General features: G+C 36.7%; 1 protein-coding gene across 1 annotated transcript in view; it reads right to left on the bottom strand.

Annotated features, from left to right (window-relative positions):
• Positions 1 to 1363: 1363 nt before the first annotated feature.
• The window catches only part of LOC131631395 (uncharacterized), a 66164-nt gene continuing 48854 nt past the window's right edge, over positions 1364 to 18673 (bottom strand). Inside the window, exon 4 of the mRNA XM_058902190.1 lies at positions 1364 to 1681. Within this exon, the coding sequence (XP_058758173.1) occupies positions 1668 to 1681 (14 nt within the window). The 3' untranslated portion in view covers positions 1364 to 1667. The remainder of the gene's footprint in view (positions 1682 to 18673) is intronic.

Raw genomic sequence — 18673 nt, 5'->3', positions numbered from 1 at the left:
CAGCGGTCCAGTTTGGAAACCAAGTAGATCCCCAAACTCCTTCATGGTCAGGGTGTACTCAGTGCCAAACATCCGGAAATTAATCCGTCCTCGGTCATCTCCTTCACCCACCCATGAGTTATAGTCTAAGGAGCTAAGGAACTCTAAAGTAAGGTTCCTGTAGGTCTTGTGGATATCATCAGCATAATCATTCCAGCCAAGTTGGTTGCACAGATACCTGATACTTGGCTCAATCCCAAGTGCTCCCATGCAGCTCTGATCGGGGTACCTAGTAGGTACCATGGGTCTAGCAGCTAAAGTAGCAAATCGGGCTCTCTGCGTCTCACCTTTGAAAATCACAACCATACCGTCTAGGTAATTCATCCTGAAAAACATAAAACACGAGAAGTTAGTTCAGATGATATATATATATATATATATATATATATATATATATATATATACTAAAAAAACAAAATAAAAGTGAAAATAAACCATGGGTTGCCTCCCACGCAGCGCTCGTTTAACGTCATTAGCTTGACGGTTAGATCTTACTTCATGTAGGTATCGGAGGATCTATCAGAATATGACTAGAGTAGTCAACGGGAAGATCGCCCCCTTTGTACAGCTTCAGTCTTTGTCCATTTACCACAAATGGGGTACATGAATTGTTCTTAATTTCTACTGCTCCTGACCGTAGAACTTTTGAAACTTCAAATGGACTTGTCCATCGTGAGCGAAGCTTACCAAGGAAGAGACGTAGTCTTGAATTGAAAAGGAGAACTGGGTCGCCAATGTTGAAATATTTCTTTATGATCTTCTTGTCATGCCATATCTTGGTTCTTTCCTTGTAAATGATGGCATTCTCGTACGCATTTAAGCGGAGTTCTTCCAACTTATGGATATCCAGAATACGTTTCTCTCCGGCTTTCAAGTAACCTAAGTTCAGGGTTTTAATTGCCTAATAGGCCTTATGTTCCAATTCGAAAGGTAAATGACAGGACTTTCCGTAGACCAATTGATAAGGGGTTGTTCCAATAGGGGTCTTATAGGCCGTTCGGTAGGCCCATAGAGCATCTCTAAGTTTTGCAGACCAATCTTTTCTAGATAGGGATACAGTTTTCTCTAAGATCTGCTTAATTTCCCTATTCGACACTTCCACTTGGCCACTGTTTTGCGGGTGATATGTGTAACACCCCTTTTTATACCCCAAAATATTTAACAAATAATCAGAGAATAACATGCATATAATTTAAAAGGGCGTCACACTGATGCTTTTAGAAGAACTAAAAACCTAAAAAAAATTGACAGCATTTATCTATACAGCACAATACTCCTGGTCATTTTTAATAACACTCAATATCAAATCACAATTTAACCTGGATATGCATTCACAGCGGAAATATATGATACTCATGTGATTTATAATGATTCATGTCCCATACCATGATCATACATCGACTAATAATCTCAATTCAACATAAACATAATCAAAATGGTTTGGCTTGTAAACCTCTCAAAAGACATGTAACTAATAAATAAGTTCACCAGTCATAGCATAATACATACGCAAATATAACATGAGTTCAATACACCTAGTCTACCCAGTGTTACATGACCAGAGCATTGACTCACTACCTAGTCTCCAATAACCAAGGAAGAACCTCCGGCTAGGTCACACGCGGCTACTAAACTCCAGAACCTGCATGTCGCCAAACGAGGGCAACATTAAAACAGAAGGGTGAGAATACGAACCATTATGAAGAAGTATAACTGAATATAATGGTTAAATCAACACTTCAAGTAATTAGTCATACTATGTAAAACGGAATATATAATAGTAATCAACACATAATTCACATGTTACCGAGTATACAACAAGCTTAATTGGTACAATATTTCAAATCTACTATTATATTTCCAAATAAGTACACAAATAATAATTCTCACATATTCACACATCTAATCAAATATGTATTCAAACATCACTCGTTTTCAATTATCAAACACGTACACATATCGCAACTACATCAACTTCACATATTCAATCATCGTATAATTTTAATGTGACTCAATGCAAGATATGTGACGCCATGCATGTGGTACCGAATTGTGAACCCAAGTTTCACCGCTTTCCGATTCAATATCTAGAATCCAAGCCACGCTTCCGATCCGGACAAGACCAAAGCCCAACAACGTAAACATATAGTTTACCGCTTCCGATTCACTTTAGAATCTAAGCCTCGCTTATGTTTCAAAGCAAACCACCTTTGTTTCAAGGCATCCATGATATGAATGTATGTACAATGTTAATCAAACATATGCAATTAAGATCATCTCTACCATCTTAATATTTAGCATATCACAATAATTCACTCAATGAATTATCCCACAATATTGTACACAACATTCTCATCACATAAGCATTATTCACATATAATAATCAACACACAATTTCCAATCCACCTTTCAATTAACACTAATAATTAATATTTATCACATGCTAATTCATAATTTATCAATTATATAGGATTTACTTTTTTTCATAATAAACTAAGAAACCATTATAAGTATACTATCTAGCTACTCATAAAAATGTCAACCTTGGGAAATTAAGGAACATATCAATTTATTAGTTAATATATATGTACATCACGTTTTTCACCATGATGTGTGGTAGTATTCACATTTCCTTTCTAATGAACAAACTATGTACAGCAGCATTAAGATGTATTGGAACCCCACACTCTTATTTGCCAAAGATGTATCACGGTTACATGTTCATCCACAGGAAATGGTATTTCACGTTTTTCCTCTAACTGACCAGCCAATAGCATTAAGTGGCACTTCATTCACTAAATATATGAAAGCCTCATGTTCATAGTACTATACTTGTACATATAGCTATAGCAGTAGTGATTTCCATAAATAAAGTAATTTAAGCAATGATTTTCCATTCAACAAAATTATTGATAAAATGAATTGGTGATTCACAAAATTATTACTTGGCCAATGGAGTTACCAGCGGCATTGTCTTATGAAAAAAATGTTGGTTCATTTAGAAATTGGCCAAGTGTTGTTTACTGTAATTACATAGTAACAGACTATGCATAGGGTCTACTACCTGACCAAAGCTAGTCACTATAGTACTTCTTATCACTAATAAATGGGCTTCACGTTTTCTTTTCTTTTAATATGTCAAGGAACAGTAACAGCCAACAGAACTAAGGTGTGAGCTGAACATATTCCTACGTTTCTACGGTGTCGCCTACAAGCAACATGCGGTCCTCATTCACCAGTGTTCTACTTCCATTTCATTTTCACTTTTATTATCCTATGAACACAGTATTCATTTTTTTTTTCAGCATAGATCTATGATTTGAATTCCAATTTTTTTCTACAGGTTCCAATACACTAAACAGAATTTAAAATACAGATTTCATAAGATTTAACTATGAACAAATATAAATATGTTAAGCTACCAATTACCCCATTATACTAGCCCACAATGATTAGGGATTCTCCCCCTTACCTCTTGATTTCTCCTCCAAAACCCTAGTTCCTCCTCTTGCTCCTCTCCTCCACTTCTATTCTTCAAAAAAAACCAGAAAAATGAAATGAGTCTCCTCTACCCTATTTCCTTTCTTACTATCTTTATTTATTATTTTGGGCTTCAAAAAAATGATAGCACCCCCCAATTGCTTATAACTCAAATAAATAGGCCCAATCAATCTAACTCTCTATTAACTTAATTAATTCTATTAAACACAAATGCACTCAAGTTTAATTAATTAAATAAATAATTAAATCTCATAACTATTAAATAATTAATTTAACACACCAAAAGTATAAAATAATATAATAAAATAAATACTATAAAAAAAACGGGTTGTTACAACTCTCCCCAACTTAAAAGATTTTCGGCCTCGAAAATTACCTCAAACAAACAACTCCGAATGTGATTCCTTCATCTTATCCTCGAGTTCCCAAGTGATGTTGCCATTGGCGGCTCCACCCCATATCACTTTCACCAAAGCGATCTCTTTGCCACGAAGCTTCTTCACTTCGCGATCTTCAATCCGCATAGGTGTTGTATCAACCGTCAAATTATCTCTTACTTGAACATCGTCCAACTGAATAACATGTGATGGATCCGTAATATATCTCCTCAATTGAGACACATGGAACACATCATGGAGATTAGAAAGAGACAGTGGCAAAGCAATCCGATAAGCTACTTCACCCACTCTTTCCGAAATTTGGTAAGGACCAATAAATCGTGGTGTTAACTTACGTGACTTCAACGCTCTACCAACTCCCGTTATTGGCGTAACACGAAGAAACACATGATCGTCCTTCTCAAATTCAAGAGCTTTCCTTCTCTTATCATGGTAACTCTTTTGCCGGCTTTGAGAAGCCTTCATCTTCTCTTGAATCATCTTAATTTTATCCGTAGTCTCTTGAATCAATTCGGGTCCAACTACAGCACTCTCTCCCGACTCATACCAACATAAAGGAGTTCTACACCTCCTTCCATAAAGAGCCTCAAATGGTGCCATTCCAATACTCGAATGGAAACTGTTGTTATAAGTAAACTCGATCAACGGCAAGAAACTATCCCAATTTCCTCCTTGTTCTAAAACACATGACCTTAAAAGATCCTCAAGTGATTGAATAGTCCTCTCCGTTTGTCCATCGGTTTGCGGATGATACGCCGAACTCAAACGCAACTTCGTACCCAATGCGCTTTGCAAACCTTCCCAAAATCTCGAAGTGAACCTCGGATCTCTATCCGAAACAATACTCGATGGAATACCATGCAAGCACACAATTCTCTCGATGTATAACTTAGCAAGTCTCTCCATTGAATAGTCCATCCTCATCGGAATAAAATGAGCACATTTAGTCAATCTATCCACAACGACCCAAATTGCCTCACAATTACTCGATGTCCTCGGTAATCCTGAAACAAAATCCATCGAGATACTATCCCACTTCCACTCGGGGATAGATAACGGTTGCATCAAACCAGACGATTTTTGATGTTCAATCTTTGACTTTTGACAAGTCAAACAAGAATACACAAATTCCGCTATGTCTTTCTTCATACCTTGCCACCAAAACATTTTCCTCAGGTCTTGATACATTTTAGTAGCGCCCGGATGAATACTCAAACCACTTCTATGTCCTTCCTCAAGAATCCTCTTTCTCAAGTCCGCAACATCTGGAACACAAACTCGATCACGACACTTCATAATACCATTTTCATCAATTCGAAAGTCACCACCTCTTCCTTGATTAATCAATGCGAATCGATCAACCAAGCCTAAATCAGATTTCTGTCCTTCTCGAATCTCATCCAAAATACCACTAGTAAGCTTCAACATACCAAGCTTCACACCACTAGAAGTCTCTTCGCATAACAAACTCAAGTCTCTAAATTGTTCCAACAATTCAAACTCTCGAACCATCAACATAGACATGTGTAATGACTTCCTACTCAATGCATCGACTACAACATTCGCTTTACCAGGATGGTAGTTTAGACCAAAATCGTAGTCCTTTAAGAATTCCAACCATATTCTTTGTCTCATATTCAACTCTTTCTGATCGAACAAGTACTTCAAGCTCTTGTGATCACTAAACACATCAAACCTTGATCCAAACAAATAGTGTCTCCAAAGCTTTAACACAAACACCACGACTGCCAACTCCAAATCATGTGTAGGATAATTCCTCTCATGAACTTTGAGTTGCCTTGAAGCATAAGCTACAACTTGTCCTCTTTGCATCAGAACACCTCCCAATCCTAACAAAGAAGCATCACAGTAAACCACAAAAGGTTCTAACGGATCCGGTAAAATCAAAATGGGAGCAGAAGTCAATCTTCTCTTGAGTTCTTAGAAATTCTCTTCACATTGCGAAGTCCAAATAAAGACTTGACCCTTCCTAGTCAACTGCGTCAACGGTAACGACAACTTCGAAAACCCTTCAATGAACTTCCTGTAATAACCAGCCAAACCAAGAAAACTTCTAATCTCAGCAACAGACTTAGGAGCTTCCCATTGAGATACGGCTTCCATCTTCGAAGGATCAACAGAAATACCTCCACTTGAAATCACATGCCCAAGAAAGCTTACTTCACTTAACCAAAATTCACATTTAGACAGCTTAGCAAACAACTTCTTCTCTCTTAACACGGACAAAACAACCCTCAAGTGCTCAGCATGCTCCTCCTCACTCTTAGAGTAAATCAATATGTCATCAATGAATACCTGTGGTGTCGTTTTCTTTTACCTCCCCGTTTCACTTGGGAGGACGGCACGCTAAACCCTTCACGCGAAATTTGGAAGGAGAATGCGCCCGTGGTGGGATGAATTTTATTTCAGTTCTTCCTACGATATCACACGAACTTTCTTATTGGTCCTACGAGTAGGAAAGGGAAAAAAAGATCTCAACTAAACCCTAGGAGTTTGCTAAGTGTGGGGATTTCACCTAGACTAGAAATTCTGGAGTCCGGGGGGTCGGTTATACATAGGGAAGTGTTTAAACACCCTACATATCTGTAGTACTCTACAGGAACCTTCTCTGTGTCATTGTGATTGTGTTTATTGCTAATGATTGGGAAAGTTTCTCCTTTGTGTTAGGAGAATGAATTGAATTGATTAAAGAAAGACAGACAGATAGACAGACTGACTATTTTTGGTATTTTATTAGCTCGCTGAGATTCCTTGTGAACCTCATGCCTACATATCCCTAGTGGAAGTCAGAGCTTAATGTAGTTCGGGGAACTAACTAGGGAAATTAATTATTTTTGGTGCCTTGCTTGAAGCTCAAGGTTGAAGCTTGGAATTAAATCTCTGTTTACAGTAAAGAGACATGAAATCATCTTTACAGAGAGGTATTTGTACTATTCTACCACAAACATTTAAAAGTGACAGAAAAGCTAAAAAAAATGATGTTTCATTAAGAGGGGAGTCTACTTGGTTGATCAAGTATGACAGCCATCGTGCCTCTAAAATGAAAGAAAGATGCTCATCCAAATTAGGGAAAGTGTACAAGTCTGGGGATGTGCCAGAGCATGTCTTTCAGAGTCCTAAATGGGAGACTTTGAATGAAATTGAAATTGAAATGTTTGTTTGTTTGAATGTGGTAGAGTAGTAAAAATATCTCTCTATAGAGATAAGCTATGTCTATCTACTGTATAAAAGATTTGACTTTAGCTGGCTTGAATGAGGCCCAAGCTTGAGGCTTTTTGATTGACTTATTAATTATTGACTCTGGGAGATGACTCCACTGGGGATTAATTACAGGGTATTTTAGTGTTCTGTACAAAGCCCAGAATTGAGGCTGACTCTACTTAGGGAGACTCTATTTGTGTGCCTTGTACAAAGCCCAAGGTTGTGGCTGATTGCTGAGGATAATTGAATGAATGACTCTATTTTATGTGCCTTGTACAAAGCCCAAGGTTGTGGCTGACTCTAGCTAGGGAAAACATTATTTTCTGCCTTGTACAAAGCCCAAGGTTGTGGCTGACTCTTAAATAAACTGAGTATGGATGACTCTATGGGGAAAAGATCCTAGGTGTTAGGAATCTTTGACTCATGAAAATATGGTTTATCTGCCTTGTACAAAGCCCAAGGTTGTGGCTACTGAATGATGAAGAACTCACTGGGGAGACTCTATTATCTGCCTTGTACAATGCCCAAGGTTGAGGCTGACTCTTGACAGGGGAGTTTTATTGTTTGGGTGCCTTGTATGAAGCCCAAGGTTGAGGCTAACTGTTTTTGTTGGTTTTGACTCTACTGAGGAGATTTTATTTATTAAAAGACTGTTTTCTTTGGAAGCTAACCCTTTCCAGGGATTTTGACTCAGCTGGTGAATTTGTCTGTTAAAAGACTGACTTTATCATGTTTTTGGAGGCTGACCCTTTCCAGGGGTTTTGACTCTTTTTGGGGAAATTATCTCCTAAGAGAAATGAATCTTTATTTTTTTGATTAATTGACTTTATCATGTTTTTTGGAGACTGACCCTTTCCAGGGGTTTTATTGAAATGATGGATTGATTTTAATTGACTTTGGAGGCTAACCCTTTCCAGGGGAAAAATGAAAGAATGTGTGGAAGCTAACCCTTTCCAGGGATTTTTATGACATGAATGGCAGAAAGATTATCTAATGGAGACTTCTTGTTTAAAGCCCAAGATGAAGGCTGACACATGCTGAGAAGAAAATAAACATAGATCCTAGACTCTGCTAAGGAAGATTGATGAAGATAAGGGTGATAGAGACTGTCCATGTCTCTCATTCCAAAAGGTGTACTCAATGCAAAATTGAGACAAACTTAGCTTGTTTAAAGTCTGGTTTAAATTGGAAGAAACTCACCAGGGTAGGCTAAAAGGTGACTAAAGACCTGTTCCTATGTTTATAAGAAACCTGATGGGTCCTTGTATACAAGCTCAAGAGGAAGCTGGAAATGCTTTTAAGAAGCCTGTGGGTCCTTGTACAAAGCCCAAGAGGAGGCTAATCGAGGGTCCTTGTTATAGCACAAGAGAAAGCTATGTAGTTTTGAACTTATTTTGGCTCTAAGCAAATGGGTAAGAGGTTTCACCGGGAATAATTCCTCTTTGGGTGGATGTGTCCTATTATTTGGATTCTAAGGTTTTTGCCAAGATGTTTCACCGGGAATAATTCATCTTGGTGGTTTGAACTACAGATCTCTAATTAGGAAAGAGCCTTCACCGGGAAGACATTCTCAATCCTAGGTCATATTCCTATAATATATATATAGTTTAACTGTCCTAAGGTTTATACTCAAACGTAGTTCTAAACTAATATATGCATAGTTTATATTTGACAGTAATTTAAATGAAGACTGTAAATTGAAAGCTTGTAAAGCCTAACCTGGATGGAGTGGAGGCCATTGAAGAAGTATGTACAGAGCCTCAACAGTAATTTTTGTTGTTTTGTTGATAACAGTTGAATATATATATGATAAACAGTTAATGGTTTTTGAAAACAGAAGAAGTGAAGATGGACAAAGGTCACATAGGTATCTGAAGAGTTTCACCGGGAATAATGCCCTTCAAATACCAGAAGAATGTTTTGAAAACAGAAAGAAGATTTTGAAAATACAGTTTTGAAAACAAGCTAAGAAGAGAAGGTTTTTGGGACTTACACTCTATTAGAGGCCCAGTACTTTACAGTACTGGTGTAAAAGCAATTTGAAAAAATGATTTGGAATGATACAAGGTTTTGTTGTTTGAAAACCCTAATCATTTGATTTATTCGGAGATTGAAAACAGTTTTGAAAATTGACAAAAGTCAACTTAATTAAGGTAAAAATAAAGACTTTTAACTAATTAAGACCTAAACAATTAGGGTTTTATCATAAAATTATTTACAAAGTGACTAGGTTAAAATAAAATGACAATATATATTTAAAGTATTTAAGAAAACACTTAAAAACATACTATTTTACACCTAATTAAAATTCATGAAATAAATAATATTTTTATGATTTTTTTGACTATTCATAAAATAGATATATTAAATAATAGGTGTGTGAAAAATGAAGTGAAAATGATTTAATTTGATAGGTGAATTATTGGCAAAATACTCTTTTTGGTCCCTTGGGTTAACCTCGAGGTTCATTTTGGTCCCTTAACTTCAAAAAGTGTCATATTGATCCCTTAACTTTTCAAAAGATGTCATTTTAGTCCTTTTTGTCATATTAGCGACTGATTTAGCGACCGATTTTTTAGTTTTTCCGTCGCTAATATGACAAAAAGGATTAAAATGACACCATTTGAAGAGTTAAGGGACCAATATGAGTCTTTTTGAAGTTAAGGGACCAAAATGAACCCCGAGGTTAACATAAGGGACCAAAAAGGATATTTTTCCTGAATTATTCATGTGAAGTTGTGAAGAAAATAAAAGAAATTATGTGTTAAAAAATAGTTTTTGGCCCTTGGAGGATTTGAACCCACGCCCTTGAAGTCACCAGCCCAAAACAACACCACTGAGCCAACGCGCGCTTGGTGATAATAACTCTCACTCAATTGGTTATGCTTCAAAACAAGTGCTAAATCATTGAAAAATAAAAGAATCAAAAAGTCTGGGGCGAGGGGGATTCGAACCCCAGACTTTGGACACGCGCAACACACAAACACTCTTTACCACTGGGCTGTAACGATTTAGTCGTTTATAAAACAACTTCTATTCAAAATAAAATAAACTTTGGCCCCAGATTCAAATTTTGCGCGCCATGGCCATAGTCATCTTCTTCCTCGAGCTCAAGAATTTTCAAAATCCTAACTCTCTGGTTTCTCAACTAAATGACATGATGTAAACATCAATCTTGTTCTAAATTTCCTCACGAATCCAGATATGTAACTAACATTTATTTATATGAACTATAGCTACCTAATTTCTCAGAAAACTCTAAGAACACATGAACCCTAAATTTGAAATTAAATGACAAACAGGATGAATAAATGAAAGATGATAGAGGGTTTTCAATCCTCTGATGATGCTAAACAAGATAGAATCGAGTTTTATCACAAAGAGTGCTTAAATTAAAGAGGTGAGGTTCAGAAACTTACCTCTGAAAATGGAGGTCGTGAGGATGATAGAGAGCACCTGGGCTTGAATGAGTGATCTCAATAGCTTCCCTGAGACTCAATGATGCTAACTGAATGCTTATTGGAGCTTGAATCCTCCTGAATTGCTCTATGGACCTCCCTCGATTTCAGCTTCAAGTGAACATGGAGGTTGTTGAATTTGGAGTTACAGATGAGCTGCAGCCATCTGGTTAGCTTCACTATGACCTGAGGAGTGTGCCTGGATGATTGGCTTGGCTTGAAAACTCCTGAATTGTTCTGTGGTCCTCCAACTGCAAGTGCTCCAAAGTGAGAGCAACAATGGTGTTCCTCCACTTACAGAAGTGATCCAGGTGCTTGGATCACCTCAAATGACCTCCCTTGAGATGTTAGAATGTTCACTTCCCAAAGATGAGCTCTGGTTTGAAGAAAACGATTCTTCTTGCCAAAGAACTTTGAAAAACAATGAACATGAGAAGAGAAAGAGAAAGCAAGGAATATGGTTGCTTTGGTGTGTTTTTGAATGAGGAATGCCTCTGTATTTATAGGCAAATGGATGCAGATCAATTGGTTGTGGTGAGCTTGCTTAGTGTAGTGAGTTTGGTTTCTTAGCCATGAAGAAATTCAAAGAATCTCCAAAATGCAATGATGCATTTTCGGGCTAGCTTCCCCTATCCATTGATTCTATCTGATCTTAGGGGACATTTCAGATGCAAAGTGAGCTCTAATTGGTTGATGAGAAGATTCCTTGGGTGATTCATCAATTTGCCATAAATTCACAAATGTAATCATTACATAATCACATGTTCTTGTTTTTAGAATCTTCTTCAATTCTTATGGCATGGTGAAAATGAATGCATGGCATGGTTTCAGATGTGTTATGGGTCGTGTAGCATCCATAAGAGAGGTTATTTGCACAAAATTTGCAAAGTCCAAAAGTGTCCATGACCTATAATTTTACTTCATGAGGCCAACTTTGAACAAGCATAACTCTTAGCTCAAATTGAATTTGGAGAAGGTTGAACACAATTTGGAAAGCCCTAAACATCTACTTTAAATCATTAGTTTATGTCTTCTTCAGAATCATTTGGGAAATTTGTGAAAAATGAGCCTAAAGTTGGATGAAAACTAGGTTAAAACACTTAGAAAAATTTCTAAGTGTTTATGACCTAAACTTCAAAATTTCCAAAACTTCATAAATGATTGATCTTTTGAAAAAAGTTCCTTTGTAAGATGTTGTTTTATTTTGCAAGATCTACAACTTTCATGTTGGAAGTTTTTTGAGTTGTGTAGGTGAAATTTTGAGTTCTCACCATGCCTTCAAAAACCCTAATTCCCGACTTTTTGCTCCTTGATGAATTTCTTTGAATTTCTTTGGTCAAATGACTTTAATATCCATATATTGATGATATTGATCTTTGAAAGTCATTTTTTGACCAAAAACCTTAAAAGTCAAAGGTGATCCCATACAGTTGACTTTTGCCTAACAAAGTGAATTTTTGGACTTTTGTGTAGAAACAAGATCTTATCCTCAAATGAATGATGTAAATGGATTATATTGAGGTAGTAGAGACTCTTGAATCATGTCTTGAGTTTTGGATTCATGCCCTGATTAAAAGTCAACTATCTTGGTGAATTAGGTCAAAACCCTAATTGTCGACCAGAGGACAATGATGAGTGTAGACTTTGAATTGAGGTGTAATGTCCAGTGGATCTTGTCATAAGAGTTATTTGAAGATGATTAATGTCTTTGAATGGTCTCTTGGGGCTTTTTAGGGTTTCCCAAAGGTGATCCCTGATTTTAGTCCTTGATAGGTTCCAAACCCTAGTCTGTTGATCTGAGTAATCCTGTGCTTAGATGACTGGGTGTCTTAATCAATCATAGGTGTAATAATGAGGCTTTTGAGTCTTATGATTGTATTAGAGACTAATCCCTTTATTGATTGATCCTTTGCCTAAGTTTTCTTGTCTTTGAACACCCTCGATTGAATGTCAGGCTGCTCTAGGTACTTGTTTTGACTTGATGAAAATCCTGAAGATATGTCATCTCAGGGGGTCAAAAATTAGGGTATGACAGATGCCCCTATTTAAGTTTCTTTTATCTGGAGGGAGAGAGATTGAGATCTCGATCTCTCCTGCGTAAAAGAGACTTAAATATCAAAGAATGCCCGAATTTTGGGCGCTCCTGAGATGTTGTAATTGATATCTTGATCCCGTTGTCGCACTTGGCGGGGGATGAGGAGACAAACTCCTGCAGAAATACTTGATGTGGATTCTGGTGAATGGATGGCAATGTAGGATGCGCAATCCATCTTCTTTAACTAAGTGTTGATACTTAGAAAAAGGTAAACAACCTCCTCTTGTTCCGGATGTCCATGTCTCGAAACTGGTCTTAGTTGCGTTTGGACAATATCTCAGATAAAGAGAAAATTTCCAAAGGTTTGTTTCCTCATCAAACTTCTTACCAGCGCTTGGAGGTAAGATGCCATTTGACGGCTGTAGAGAAACTTCAAAGGTTTGTTTCCTCGTCAAACTTCTTACCAGCGCTTGGAGGTAAGTGTCGCGGGCGAAAAATCGTTTGTCCTTTTTCGGGATGAGACACCTGATGCCTTCTTTGGGCTCGAGTGCTCAAAAAATGATTTTTCTTTTGTACCGACCAAACTTTTTATTGTTTCCAAAGTAGGAAAAGGAAAAAAGCTGCAATAACCTAAAAAGTGGGGGAGAGATTCCGGGTAAGAGGGTTGGTTATACGAAGGGAAGGTATTAGCACCCAACGTATCTATAGTACTCTATAGGTTTCTTTGTTTTGTTTATTCCATTCTTGTTGTGGTGGAGGTTCTTGTGAAATAGGTGGGACCTAAGGTGTTTGTTTGATTATGCTCGCAAAGATCATCGCGATCCTCTGCATACATATCCCCTAGAGGGAATCAGAGCATCTGTAGCTCGGGGTCTACGGGTGCTAAGGTTTGAATGGTTTTTTTTGTTTTGTTTTGTTTTGCTCGCCAAGGATCGACCTTGTGCCTACGTATTCTCAAAGGGATGTTGAGAAAGTCAGAGCAATCGTAGTTCCCACTTATGCTAGTGGAAGCAAAGGAAAATAGACAAATGTCGTCTAAATGCTAGATGTATCTAATCTATATCATCACATACATCTTTTTGATTTTTTGTTTGTTTAACCAGCCTTGTGGCAAAAAAACTTTCAATGAAGTCAGCCTTGTGACAAAAAGTTTTGATTAATCAGCCAGCCTTGTGGCAAAAGTTTCAATGAAGTCAGCCTTGTGACAAAAACTTTGATTAATCATCCAGTACGGTGGTAAAACAGTTTGATTGATTAGCCAGCCTTGCGGCGAAAAAGTTTGATTGATTGATTGATTGATTGTTTGTGATGATATAGAAGAGATACTCCTAGCATAGAGATGAAAAATGTCTAATCTCCTAGGGTATTTGTTTTGGATATTTGGGATGCTTATAAGAAGCCCGTGGGTCCTTGTACGAAGCCCAAGAGGAGGCTATCCGAGGGTCCTTGCATTGTAAGCCCAAGAGGAGGCTATGGGAGGGACAATCCAGGGTCCTTGCATTGTAAGCCCAAGAGGAGGCTATGGGAGGGTCACTCGTTTGTACAAAGCCCAAGGGGAGGCATGGTATAGTTGGTTTGAGCTCTTAGAGCGATTTCACCGGGAAACCATACTCTATGTCCTAACCTAAACTAGGGAGATTCTTTGCACGAAGCCCAATAGGAGGCTATGGGGAACCTAGTGTTGTACTAAGTTGAACAAGCACACATATCACACATATGAACAAACATGAACAAGTATGAACAAACATGAACAAGTATGAACAATTATGTATATGACAAAGTGTGTGTATATAATGGAGTTTATGAAGGAAATATACCTGTAAGCATGATCCATTTGTATACACGGGGCTCGGGACTTATACTCGAGGAGAGGTCCACTTGAGTTTATTCAAAACTATGTAAACAGGTATTTACAAAGGGGCTTGGGACTTATACCTACATGGAGGCCCATGGTATATTTTTGGGAAGATTTAAAGAAACCTTCATTTTTGGTTTGTTATTCAAAGTTAAAAATCAAACTGATCGAGATATGTACAAAAGGCGTACAATGAAATACCTAATTTCATGTACTAGAGTGGGTATGTACAAAAGGGCTTGGGACTTATACCTACGTGGAGGCCCATGGTATATTTGAAAAGCTTTGAAATTGTTTTGTTAACAGACGCGTCGTTTGAAAAACGGTTTGAAAGTTTGTTTTGAAAGAAAGTTTATTTATTTTGAATAAAAAGACTGTGTAAAAAGAAAAAGGAGTGGGTCTTATACTCTCTAATATTCGAGAGGCCCCACATCATTTTGAAAACCAATTGATCAATTAAAAGATTTAATCAAAAGTTTCAAAAAGAAATGGTTTATTGTTTTTGAAAAGAATCGCGATCGCTCGTTTTAAAACGATTTGAATTTTGAAAGAAGTCAATTTAATCAAAAGATCATCCTCAATTAACACTTAGATAATTAGGATTTGCTTAAAAAAATATTTACAAGTTACTAAGTTTTGAAAATCAAATGAAAAATAGTATTTAAAAGTATTAAAATTACTTAAAAACAAGTCATTTTAAAACTATTTAAAAATGTATCAAATAAATATTTTTTGATGATTTTTTTTGATATTCTTAAAATATATATATTAAATGAGAGGTGTGTAAAAAATGAATGAAAAATGAATTGATTTGGTTAGTTAAATAATTAATTGAAGTTTGTTAAAAAATGAAAGAAAAATAGTTGTAAAAAAATGGTTTTGGTCCCTAGAGGTGTTGAACCCACGCCCTTGTGTTTACCAGCCAAAACACTTGCCAACCCAGCTGCGCGCGCAGCTTGTTATTATAACAACTTCGTTTAATTATATTTGAAAACTGATATTTGAAATTTATGAACAGAAAATGGCGCCAAGAACACCATCCCCATTTGATTTTGAAAATTCTTGAAACTGAACCAAATTGATCAAGTGAAGGGTCTATCTTGCTCGGTTTTGGACGAGGAACATGATGATAGCATTTAATTTCATTTATTTTCACTCTAAGACTATCAATTTTCTGATGAACACGAAGAACCCTAGAACTGAAATTCAATGTGAAATCGTGTATGATCATGTTATGATGCAATTGATTGAGGGTTAATGATCCTCATAGGTGCAGAAACAAGATGGTATGCTCATATTTCATTTATGATGCGTGCAAGTATGAGTTTGAAGTTCAAGTGCACTTACCTCAAAAACGGCCAAACTGAGAATTGGATTTTGATCTGGAGATGTTACAGATGCTTTGTATCAATCTGAATAGCTTCAATGATGATTATGGAAAGTGTCTGGATGCTTGGAACCATATGAATTCATCTGTGCTAAGCTGTGGTACCCGATCTGCATAACCTTGGAGTGTGAATCGAATCTGAAGATTATGAGGTTACAGATCATATGTGAGTGTTTGGATAGTTCATATGTGATATATGTGAGGTGTTAGAAGTGTTATTTTGGACAGAAATGATCTTGAATAGATTTTGGCATGATAAGGCTTAGATTATGCATATTTGAGAAGTGAGGTAGTGATTTTGAGTTTGAGATGTTTTTGGAGTGTGTGAGTGGATCAAACACATCCCATATGATGTTTGTGGTTTGTGGGAAGCATCACTTTGGTCAGAAATTCAAAGGTTTAGAGGTTGAGCATTTTACCTCTTTGAAACTTAAGAAACTTGCATTCTAAGAAAGAAAGAGAAAGCCTATAATTTGTGTGACTTTGGTGTGAATTGAAGAGTGGAAATGACCTCTATTTATAGGCCATGAGTTCTGAATGCAGATCTTTGCAACTTGCTCAAGAATTGGTGATTTGGCATTTGGAGATAAAGTGGAATCTTTACATTTAATGCAAATGGTTAAAGTAACTAAACCATGGTTATTTTGGCCAAGCTTCTTATCCTCTTCCATTCTGATCTCAAATCAGAAAATATCTCCCAATTATTGCTTCTATGCATCATTGCTTGGATTATAGGTCATGTAGTATAGAAACTTAGTGAAAAATGGTGCAAATCCAAGTGAAAATGATCACTAATGTCAAAATTCAAAACCATGGCTACACTCCATATTTTTTCATGCTCTTGGACATTTTGGAAAGCTCATATTACACACTTCAAAACCCTAGTTGAAAGTTTCTTCAAGACCTTTAAGGAAATGGGTGAAAAAGATCCATGAACTTTGAAGAAAATGAAGTTTTAAGTGAAATTTTCAAAAGATACCAACTTTGAAGCTTCATATCTCTTAAATGGTTGATCTTATGGAAAAAAATTATATGTGTCAAAGTTGTTTATTGGATCAAAATCTACAACTTTTATGTTGGAAGTTTTTTTCAGTTTGTAGGTGAAATTTTGAGTTATTCCCTTTCAAAGTTTGGAAAAAACCATGAAAAACACTTAGAAAAATTTTCTAAGTATGAAAGTCAAACTTTTGACTTTTTGATTCTTGATTGATTTTCTTGATTTTTCTTGATCAAATGACTTCTCATATCATATATTGATGATTTAAAACTTCAAAAGTCATGGTTGACCAAAATTCCCCAAAAGTCAATGGCAATCTTGTACAGTTGACTTTTTTCAGACGAATCGCGTTTCTGGAGATTTCAAATGAAACAGGCTACCCTCACCAAATGAATGGTATGAATGGATCATATTGAAGCATTAGAGGATATTGAGCCATGGTTTGAGTTGTGACACCATGTCCTGATTAAAAGGTCAGTTGTTCAGTGAATTAGGTCAAAAAACCCTAATTGTCGACCTGATAAAATTGATGACTGTGGATCTTGAATTGAGATGCAATTTCCATTGGATGTTGTCATAGGGATTATTTGAAGATGATTGAAACCTTTGATTGACTCCCTGGGGATTTTTAGGGTTTCCCAAATGTGATCCCTGATTTCAGTCCCTGATAGTTCAAAACCCTGATCTGAGGATTTGTCTGATCAATCTTTGTGTAGGAGATGTTATGAGCCAATGGATTAGGTCAAAATGATGCACTTGAGGTCTTGATATCATGTCCCAAGCCATTAGGTCAAATTCTGAGCAAAAGTCAGGAGTGTGCTGTCTTCAGTCAAAACCCTAATTCAGTCGATTCAAAGCTGTTGAGCTTGTTGAAATGAATCTCTGAGGACCAAATGTTGATTATTGATGAAGATGATTCATTTGAGATGAAGGGAGAACAAAACCCTAATTGAGTGTTATTTGCACTGATGAGTGATTTCCTGATTAAATCCTGCTGAGTCACAAGTAGCAAACACAAGCTATGCAATTTGTTAGAGATGCAAATGATGCATATGCAAATGATATGAGGTGGTATCTTAGGTCAAAAATTGGGGTATGACAGATGCCCCTATTTAAGTTTCTTCAACCTGAGACATGAAGATTGAAAATCTTCGTTTTGATAGAGTGGAAGAGACTTAAATATCAGAAGACGCGAATTTTGGACCTAAGATACCAAAATTGCGAATGATGCAAGGATATCTTTACCGAGGGGATATCAAGAACTGACTCCACTGGGGAAAAGTGATCGGGAACGATGTCTCAATCCGTTTTAGGAAGAGAATCCGTTTTATCTTTTCGGGAAAGCAAGTGTATGCTTCACTGGGGAATGATAGCTTTGTAAGAAAAGCTTACCTATCGACATTATCGACTATCAGCATGGGGATAGACTTGTTTAATAATGCGAAGGTGAAAGGTATGAAACTGTATTACCGACTACCAGCATTGTGATAGACTTGACAAGGTAAAAAGAGTTTCAAAGGTTCGGTTAATATTACCGACTATCAGCCTTGTGATAGACATGTTTAATAATATAACCAGAACAAAAGGGTTACCGACTATCAGCCTTGTGACAGCGGTTTTGAAGACATGATCAATTATCAGCCGAGTGATAAAATGATTCTGGAGACTTTGCTAGGGAAATTACTGGTTATTCAGCCTTGTGAACAGTAATAAGGCCCTGATTGTCAAATGGTCTTCATGATTGATTTCCTAGAGAGGAAAAATATTTTGAAAGAGAAATA

The sequence above is a fragment of the Vicia villosa genome, unplaced genomic scaffold, assembly GCF_029867415.1.
Source record: "Vicia villosa cultivar HV-30 ecotype Madison, WI unplaced genomic scaffold, Vvil1.0 ctg.000817F_1_1, whole genome shotgun sequence".
NCBI classification, from domain to species: Eukaryota; Viridiplantae; Streptophyta; class Magnoliopsida; order Fabales; family Fabaceae; genus Vicia; species Vicia villosa.
This window is presented reverse-complemented; position numbering and strand designations above follow the sequence as displayed.